Here is a 9,981-nt window from a genome sequence, read left to right as displayed (position 1 = left end):
ACAAAAATACACTTGATATAATGATCAAGTAGTGTCAAAAAGGAAAAATATATATACACACATATTTTCATTATGTACAAGTCAATATCGGTTACTTCACCTTTCCTTTTTAAAAATAAATACTTCATTTGGTTGCAAATTACATTTACAGATTCAACTCATGAACATTTCTCAGTGTTGGTTGACAAAATTAAATATGCAATTAGAAATACATACTATTTTTAACTTAAAGGAAGAATACCCAAATCCAGTTAGCTTATTATGCTTAAAAACATCCAAGAGCATGTAATATAAGGTTTCATGTCTTTAAAGTGCCTTCTCCTTTCCAAAGCTGTCTTTATTTTATTGGTTAAAATTTCTTAAAGTTACACCTTACAGATTGGTCTAATATTTGAAATAGAAAGGCTGGATTTTACCATGGCAAAATAGTCAACTATGCAGGACATGCTTACACTTTCTATGAGTGCTTTTAAGAGCATAACAGTTACTGTTAATCTGAACATAACCACAAAATGTCAACATCTCAATTCAGATTGTGGTAGATGTTTGAGTCATGAGCAGTAGTAAGAATGGAGTAGCAATAAGAAGTCTTATGATACAAAATGTTTGCACAGAGTTCAATTTGTCCAGCGGCCCAGGAAGTTGAGAGTACAAGATGTAGCCTTGCAATAGCTGGTGATCTGCAGCAATGGATCAAAAGTGTTCTCTACTTATAGTTTAAAAATCTGTGAGAAACCAAAAACTAGAACACCCAACCTTTTAAATAAAGTAGAACAAAATGAAAAAAGAAATGCATTTTCCATCTCTTTTATGGATTTTCCCCTCTTTGCCTAACTGATGAGGTGATGGTGACATTAGCAAGAGGCAGTCTCAACAGTGTGTCTCACACAGGCTCCTTGGTGACAGTGGTGCTCTTGTCCAAACACTGAATGCTGGAGCACAGGGTGTGAGAGGGCTCAGGGACATTCAGTATCTATGATGTAGAGGTAGAGAGTAGCTGGGTCCAGGGGAAGCTACAAAGGTGTCTTCAGAAGAGAAGGGCTGTGGTATGTGAAGGAAGTAGAGACCAAAGATGAAATACAGGATGGAGGAAAGCTAGATGATGCTAGCTAGTTACTGATATGGCTTGTAAGCAGGCATAGAGGAAACAGAAAGGTCCTTGGGCAAGTCATGCTTGTAGAAGAATCTGAAGCTGGAAGTTACTCAGCTAAACACAGGTCAGTTTCATTGGAGTACCTGCTTTTTCAGCACAAAGTCTGCCATTGAGCTATAACAACATGGAACACTCCTATTTGTCTAATACAAATGACTCAAATTTCTATTAAATAGCTGCCGCTGGTACTATCATGGCAAAGGCTGTGCAAAAACACTGCACTGGATTTGCTCAGTTGTTTGTTTCTCCTGTTTCCTGTTTTCCCTCTGTCATCCATGCTGCTTGAGATCTCAGAAGGTGAAAAGGAGACACTGCAAAGGTCATGTGACTCTTAGGAAGCAGCCTCCATGATCCCTGGTGGTGCTAAAAAAATTAAACCAAGCCAAGCCAAGCCATAAATGAGTTAAAGCGACTTACATTTCTGTAGCATCTGACTCATATTAGGATGCTAACTGATTTCAGAGAGTTTCTAGACATGCAGGCCAATGCTTATTTTCCAGGCAAAAACATGATCCCTAAATCAAAGCCCAGTGAGACTGCTTCCCACACTTGTCTGGATTATAATTCAAAGACGGGAAAAGACTGTGATGAATTGATGACATGCTTCCACTAAAGGTTCTTAAAAATTATCCAGTGTCTAATTTGTAAACTTTCTGCCTTTCAGAGAGGATCTTAGTTTTCTCAAAGGGAAATCCTTTTTCCTTAAATCACATATTCCTCCAAGATTAAACACCCAGTAGTCAGTAGGACAGTACAGGCATAGTATTTGTGTCTCAGGAAGTTATAAAACAGTAGAATTATAAAATTAATGATTTTAGAAGAAACCTGCTCCTTTGGTAGACCCCACAAATCCTATTTAAATCACTGCAGAGAGGATCATCGCAAGAGTTTCTTCTTCATTCATGGATTTGTTTTGAAGAGTAGTGAGTGCCTTCCAAGCTCTGTGCAGAACCATCAGCGAGACTGATGGTCAGACATGAAAAACTTAGCTTATACCGAGAGAGAGTTGGTAGGGAAAGGGGGTTGGAAAAATGCTTAACAGCACTTGCTGCACTTGCAGAGGATCCAGATTCAGTTTCTGGCCTCCATACGGTGGCTCCCAACTGTCTGTAACTCCAGTTTCAGGGGATCTAACAGCCTCCTCTATAGCTTCTGCAAGCACCAGGCACACAGGTGGTACACATATATACATGCAGACAAATGCTCATACATGTAAAATAAAAATAAGTACATCCCTCCTAAAAAGAGGAAAAAAAGATATTTGTAGTTCATAAAACATACCTACAATGTAAGTATTCTAAATGCTTTTTGGCCTTTCAGTGGAAGAGCAAAACATTTTGTTCATGCTGGATGCTCCCTTTCACAACTTATGGTTATGGACTAGAATGAAAATCCATCCCATGGATTCCCAGAATAGCTCATTTCTGAACATCTATCAGCAGCTGCCATGCTATGATGAGGCAGAGTAACCTTCCTAGATGCCCAGTGATCTACAGGGCTGGGCTTTTGTTTGAGAACTCTGAAGTTAGGAAGCCAACTTAGGTGAACAATTAAAAATACCTTGCTTTTACAAGATGGAAGTTAAAGGAAACCCTAGAAGAGAACAGTGGAGGGGAGCAGGTATGACTTTGGCAAAGAGCTCCTGATACACACTTGATTTCTTACTTGACATAAGTATAACTCACTGGAAACTCACACTATTTATGGGATGAGCATTCTCTCCAAGATATTTTTACAGCATCAGAGGTGGAGAGCACAAGATGTTCCCAGGGTAACACTCAGCCTAGGTGACAACCCTAATGTGGTAGAGCCTGCTTATCCCCTGTCAAATCCCTGGGATGTTCATTTCTGCCTGAGCCTACTGACTCATTTGTGTTTTGACAGCCCAGGGCTGTCATGTTGTACACGAACCATGAGAAATACCACGGAACCACGGAAGCAGTTGGATCAGCCTCCAGGGGATTCCTCGTATACATGAGACAAAAACCCAGAAAATTATCTGAGGACAGATGGAGTTTGTAGTATGAGGTATGTAGTATATGGAGCTCAAGAGACACAGTCAGTGAGCCACCATTTTAATGTCCCCATGTATCCAAGTAAGCTGTTAAGTATTCAAATTCCCCAAATGTGATACAAGGCATTGCATTGGAACAAACAAGGCTACTGAACTGGCTTCGTGTGAAATGTGGTGAAACTCTTTTACAGTCCCCATATCTCTGTAAAGTGTTATCTTGAAGCAGTTTGGTTGATTGCCCATCTTTGTGGAGGGAATCGAGAATGGTGAGATTCATAACGAGGGCTCCTTACAGCTGACAGGGAAGCAAGAATGACACAAAATGTGCCTCTTGGTCACGCACAGCTGCCTAACTGAGCCTGGCTGTGCCCAGATCCAGCTGTCACCAGCATTAAGAATGCTTGTGTAAGTCTAAAAGGGAAGAGCTGCTGAGTTGAGTTTTGGGGGGTGCTTCTCTTTATGTCAATTCTGGATTGGTCTAAGCAGCTTTCTATAGCTGGATGATGAATCATAATATTTGATATTATCTGCCTTTTATGAGAGGCAATTTTTTTTTTTTTTTTACAACCCTATCAGTTTGGAAAGAGACTTGGTTCACCGGTGTTGCAGATTTCCTTATGTAGATGGATAGTTGATGCGGGTGTCGGTTCACTGCTTCATCCAGGTCACTCTACTTAGCTGCAGGGTCCCTCAAGCCATAATAGCTAAACTATGAAGTGTTGTGTTCGCGGTCTTCTGATATCCCACTCACTTATAAACTCCCCTTAAGAGAACTCAGGGGAAGGACATAGACACATCCCACTCTAGAATGCCATGCCTTTCTCTACATAGCTTTTTTGAGAATAGGTTTCTCAAGACAATCCTAAGCGCTTTCAGATCCATAGGAAAAATGGCCGCCAAAAGCTGCAGCCTCAGGCAGATGGTTGGCAATTCTGTTGCCTCCCACCAGCCATCACAACCACTCAATTTCATACATGCTTAGTTAGGACTGCTACCACTTTGGATTTCACAGTATTTCCCTGTTTTAGTGATTCAATAATTAAACTTATTTGTAGATTACCAACTCTATGGAAGCATATGTTTCCCATCATCTTTTGGTATTTTTTTCCTTGATAAGTGCAGGCAATATAAAATGAAAATGAAAATCAAGGAAAACATACTTCTCACTAGTGATTTTTAACACAATTTAAACTATTTTGTAAAATGAAATATTTGGGAAAAGGTATACTTTTTGATTTTTATTCACTTATCTTGCTGTATCATGTCCCTACTTGTTTTTTAATACTTGCTTTTTATATTTTAATTATGTGCATATATGTATGTCCGTGTGTGGGTATGTGTATGTCTCTGTGTGTATTCTGGCCATGGAGGACAGAAGAAGATGTCAGATTCCTCAAGATAGTTATCATGATTGTGAGCCCCTCAACAAAGGCAATGGAATCTAAACCCAGGCCATCTACAAGAACAGTATGCACTCTCAACTACTGAGCTATCTCTGCAGCATCCTTACCCCAACTGGTTTTATCTTTGACTTTTTAAATGGGGGATATGTACTACAAAATAGAGTTAGGATATTAGAAAACAAAAAGTTGTCCCAACCCCCAACAGTATGGTTTAGTTTTCAACAGCCTGTAAGATCTCCTGTGTTCTTGAAGGACAGAGAGACAGTGCCACCTGTGATGACTCATGAACATCTTACTTAGAGACCTGAGGTGGCATCAGCCCCACTGAAAGCTTCCTGTTCCCACTCATCCCATCCACAGGATCCATAAGGCTCTAGGCTTGTGCAGACCTCACAGAATTCTGAGATGACTCCTGGGGTACAGACAAAATTGCATTTTTCTTTTGCACTTCAATACTAACAAGGACACCAGGGAGAACAGGATGTCTACAAGTGGAATTTGCCTTGCTGGTTAAGTCCTTTGCTCTTCTTCATAGTTACAGTGAGAATAAAGGAAACAATATACAAAAAGCAACGGGAAAAGGACAGTGACACCAAGGCATTCTAGTCATGTTAAGTTTCTTATTTGATTGTCTATTTTGTCTCAACCTTTCCTTTTGGTTAAAATAAACCAAGTGACCATGCTTCTTCCTTTGGGCCACTGAAAGACAATTAGCACCGACATGGAAATGGCATCTGTGACTCAGTAGATGCCAGCTACTTTTGCTTCACAAAGTTTGCACTTTATCTGGCTACGGTTCTGCTTTCATTAGCTTGCATCTATTATCGGAGTGTCCCTGAGTGTGGGGCTGATGACTGGCAGGCAGATTCCAGAAGACACTTAAGGTATCTGGCAAGTTCAAAGGTTCTATAAAGTTGCTGAGGCAAGAGGCAGGCCCCATGTGGCAGCCAGAGGTAGCCAGATCAGCAAGGGATGCAAGATTCTGAGTAGCTCTAGACTGTCTCCACCAACAAGAGAAGAACGCACATTCCTTCGTTATATCAAGGCTTCAAAACACAGTCTTCAATACAATCATGTTCATGCCCAGTCCTCTTTCTTGTTTTCTCACCAGGGAAGTTCAAACAGTGGTGGCTTAGGGAGAAAAAAGCAGGCAAAAGGTCCCAGGTGGCTTTTCTCTGTGATTTAAGGGCCAGAGTTAGAAAACACAACCTGTCCTGACAGTTTTTTCAGAGCGTAATACTAATGCAACCACTTTGCTTTCACCTCACTGTAAAGAACTTTTCTCTGATCATAAGTTTTGGGACCACAAACGGTCCCTGGCTACCTACCATTCTTCTTCACATGCTTATGAGTCAAGGTCACGACAAAAGGTAGCCAGTAACATTTGCTCTCCTGTCTGGAAACTGCTGGGAGTGGTGGAATACAATGTAGACCTCATATGCAAGTCTACACAACATTCATTCACTGTTCACAATGGATCTGAAGCCACACAGTCCCTTGTCCAAGGGAGCACTCAATCCAAGTCTGTCCCTGCCCTGTTTCTATTAGAAGTTGGGTCAGAATCTCTACTGGTCAGGAAGCCATGAAAACTGAGTGGGCCTATCTCAGTGTCTAATGTTCACTCCCAGCATTATAGCATTGTCTCCAGGATAAGGTTTTTGGTTATTATTCTCTCTCTCTACCCATGTGAAATTTAATTTTTTTCCTTTTCATTATATCATCATAAAAATCATTTCCCAAGTCTGGGAGATGCACAGTGTTAAACCTCTTTAAAACCAGTTCTGATAAGTTTCAACATTTTTGTTGAAAATGCCATAGGATCTTCTTGGTATAACCGGATCAAGATTAAGACCAATAAAAAAAAAATATAGTGTGTGAGGAAAAAGGCTTGAGTTCTCTCAAAACAATCACTAAAAAAGATGTACCTCTTTTTCTGTGATGGCTATACATTGGAAAGCTTAGCATTTCAGCATGAAGTAAAATGTGAAACATTTTGATACATCTTCTGATTCTTTTATAGGGTGGACTTTGGACTTCCATAAGAAACAACTATCAAATATTCCTTTAACATTCCCATACACAGCATCACATGTTCCTGTGGATTAACAAGGGACTTTTCATGGAAGGCACAGGTACTTTCTACAGAGGACTTCAGAAGGGATAAGCAAAGCAGATGTTCTGTAACAGATCTGTCAGGAACTCCCTTGGCACTTGGGTCTAAAGGAGCACTGGGTTGCCTCCTCTTGCACTGGAATTTCCTTCTGTTTCCATGTTAGCTGGTGGCCACACTGGCTTCCTTCTGACGCAGTCTTTCTTTCTGTTGTTTAAGGAAGAAAGCAGAACCACTGTCATTTCTACCTTTACATTTTTTTTTTTTTTTTTTTTTTTTTTTTTGCTCATGTTTTGGTAACTTTCTCAAATTCTGGTCTGAAATGGTGAATATAATCATAGTAAATACCCTAGAAATTAAAGAATTTCTATTACTTTTACCCCTTGGGCTCCACAGTTACCTGAGTCTATCACCCTAACACACAGCATGGAGGAAGAGACCCCCACTGTCCCACTAGTGCTGTTCCCCACCACGGAGTCTAAACCTGCTGAAATTCATGGAAGTAAGAACAGTAGCTAATTTTTCCCGAACCTCTATTATGTAACTGGTACTCTACATGCTTTTCCCTAGGTTCCTCAAAATGGTACCATCATTTCCCCTTGCCCTTGAAGAGGATGAAGCAAAGTAACCTTACTAAGTCTTAGGGCAATGCTGAGATTTAAACCTCATTTCCCAATAATCCTGGGTTCCCAATCATGTAGCAATGCTGACTAATGTCTGTACTATGGTTACTGCTAATTTTCAACTTGACAAGGTCTGGAATCACCTGGGAACCAAGCCTATTGGCACATCTGTGAGGGTTTACTTAACCTCTGGGCACACTGGTGCCAGAGTATCTTGATTGCGATAACTGAGGCAGGAAGGCCTGCTACTGTGGGTGGCACCATGCCCTGTGATGGGGTCGTGGATTATGTAAAAGGAAGACAGTGAGCTGAGCATGAGTATTCACTGCCTTCCACTTCCTGACTGTAGGGAGAATTTAACCAGATGCCCCAAGTTCCTGCTTCTGTGACTTCACCACCACAATGGACTGTAACTTCACACCATGAGTCACAATAAACCCTCTTCTCCTTTAAGTTGCTTTTGTTGAGGTGTTTTATCACAGCAACAGAAGTGGTAACTTAGTCTGTGGCTCACAGGTGGAGAATCATTGTGACCTCTATGAACACTGGACTCTGGAGGACAACTTTCTCAGACTTAAGAGAGCATAAAGAGACGGGCTGGTTTCCAACACAAGGAAGGAATGTGAGAAGGTCCCCACGCCCGTCAGGTCAGGCTTTTTGTCATATGTTTGCCAAGTGACTTTAGGTAGAGCTGCACATTTTTGCATCTCAACTTTCTTAACAACTCCTCGGGGCCACCCTGACTCCTTTAATGGGAAAAATGATGTGACTACTCAGGAACCCTTCAGGAGGAAGGCACCTGGAGATAAGAGGGAGAGAATCTGAGATGTATATGAAATCGCAAGTGACCTCTGTTGGGTTTGCAGTGGAAACATATGAAAACATGCTTTGCCCTTCACGCCTAGTTTTCTTTTTTAAACCACATGGTATTAAGATGGGAGGAAGGATAGCAACACCCCATTTCTTCCCTGAGTTTTGTCCTTTAAATTCATACTCTTGGGAGTGTACCCAGATATAATGAAAAATCTAGAGGTCATGGTGAAAAACGTGGCTTACCAGACTAGCCGTGGGATTAATTTTCTTCGTTTCCACTTTCTTCTCTGATGTCAGTTTGCTGACAGATGCCTGAGCCATTTTTAATCTGAAATAAAAATGGGAAGGGAGAGATGAAAAGAAAGGAAGAGGAAAAACAGAAAAGGTACAGGGTAGAGTGAAACAGAAATCCTGACACTGGTGAATGCAAAGGTCTGCGGTGAGTATTCGGTGAGTAGTCTGAAAATCAGTTAAGTGTCACATAACCACGGGGATACATTCTAAGAAACGTGTTGCTAGGTAATGTTTTCACAGTGACACTTCCTCAGTGAATACCCACAAGCCCCAATGGGAAGCCCACACCACCACCTAAAATATAAACCTGCAGGGTATGTTATCTCACTGAATCCTGCACGCAACCGTAACACACTGGTAAGGATTTACATATCTGAACATATCAAAATAAAGGAAAAACACATTGTAAATATTAAACACACCATTTTCCCCCTCCATTATACTTTTCATAGACTGTTGTTTATGTGCTCCATTGTTGGCCAGAATGACATTATCTGATGTGTAACTGTAGCCAGATGCTTTTTATAGCTTTCTGCTATTACATTTAAACTTTAGGTATAAATGCTTCTCTGCTTAACTGGAGAGCCCACTGAGATCAGCAGGGGAGGCTGTGTTTTTGTGAACAATGTAATAGTTCAATGTGCACAGGGCACCATTCAGTGTGCTCATTTGTACAGGAGATAATGTTGAGACAATTTTGGAAAATGAAAATTTTGAGAAAACATATGAACACTATAAGTATCAAATTCATAAATTTACTGCAGTGAAGTAAAAAGACAACCTAAAAAACAAAGAAAAACTGGAAATCATATATCTGATGTGGGGCTTTTGTATAGAATAGATATGAATACTTATAACTCAAATAAAAAGATGAATTATGGTGCCCACAAAATTAATAAATTAATTAATATATATGTAATTTAATATAAACAAATATATTTATAATAATCTCAATACTTTTAGCTCAGGGAACATCTAGGAAGACGGGGCAGAAAGATTGTAAGAGACAGAGGACCATGATATCTCCTGATAAGAAATAGCTCTTCTAGCAACAACAAATAATCAAACAAATAATTATGAAGATAAGAAACAGCTCTTCTAGAAACAAACGAACAAGCAAACAAATAAATATGAGGACACAGGGGTGGGGGAGTGGTGGGAAAATAATATCAAGATATTTTGTTTTAAATTCTCCAAGAATTAATAAGGATATTATTTTCTTGAAAAGATGAATTACTCTTTCCTCACAATGGGCAGAGATTCAAACAAACATTTCTTCATAAGTGACATACAAATGGTCAATATGCACATGAAAATTATAATGTCACTAATGGACTCAACACACATAAAAGTATCCAAAAGAAACTGAAAAGATACTAAATTACTGAGAGAGGTGATTTCTAGAAAGACAGGAGATGAAATGGGACTGAGTGATATATTAAGTAGAATTCCATTTTAAATGTATAACACTAACAATGCTATTTTTTTTAAAGTCTTAGAGAGTATATAACTCTAGGTGATGAGAGCATGCATTTTGCTTCTAAAATTTCCTCAAAATTCCAAAAAAAAAA

The 9,981-nt window shown here is 39.8% G+C and overlaps 1 protein-coding gene across 4 annotated transcripts in view; it reads right to left on the bottom strand.

The window, feature by feature from the left end:
* Positions 1 to 4,507: 4,507 nt before the first annotated feature.
* Positions 4,508 to 9,981, bottom strand: part of Fmn1 (formin 1) — a 365,829-nt gene continuing 360,355 nt past the window's right edge. For all 4 annotated transcript variants that reach the window (XM_036185303.1, XM_036185304.1, XM_036185305.1 and 1 more), the window contains 2 exons: positions 8,360 to 8,444; positions 4,508 to 6,887 (listed from right to left, as the gene is read on the bottom strand). In XM_036185303.1, the coding sequence (XP_036041196.1) occupies positions 6,843 to 6,887; positions 8,360 to 8,444 (130 nt within the window). In that variant the 3' untranslated portion in view covers positions 4,508 to 6,842. The remainder of the gene's footprint in view (positions 6,888 to 8,359; positions 8,445 to 9,981) is intronic.

The sequence above is a fragment of the Onychomys torridus genome, chromosome 4, assembly GCF_903995425.1.
Source record: "Onychomys torridus chromosome 4, mOncTor1.1, whole genome shotgun sequence".
NCBI lineage: Eukaryota > Metazoa > Chordata > Mammalia > Rodentia > Cricetidae > Onychomys > Onychomys torridus.
The sequence above is the reverse complement of the archived record's forward strand: the minus strand, read 5'-3'. Positions and strand labels throughout refer to the sequence as shown.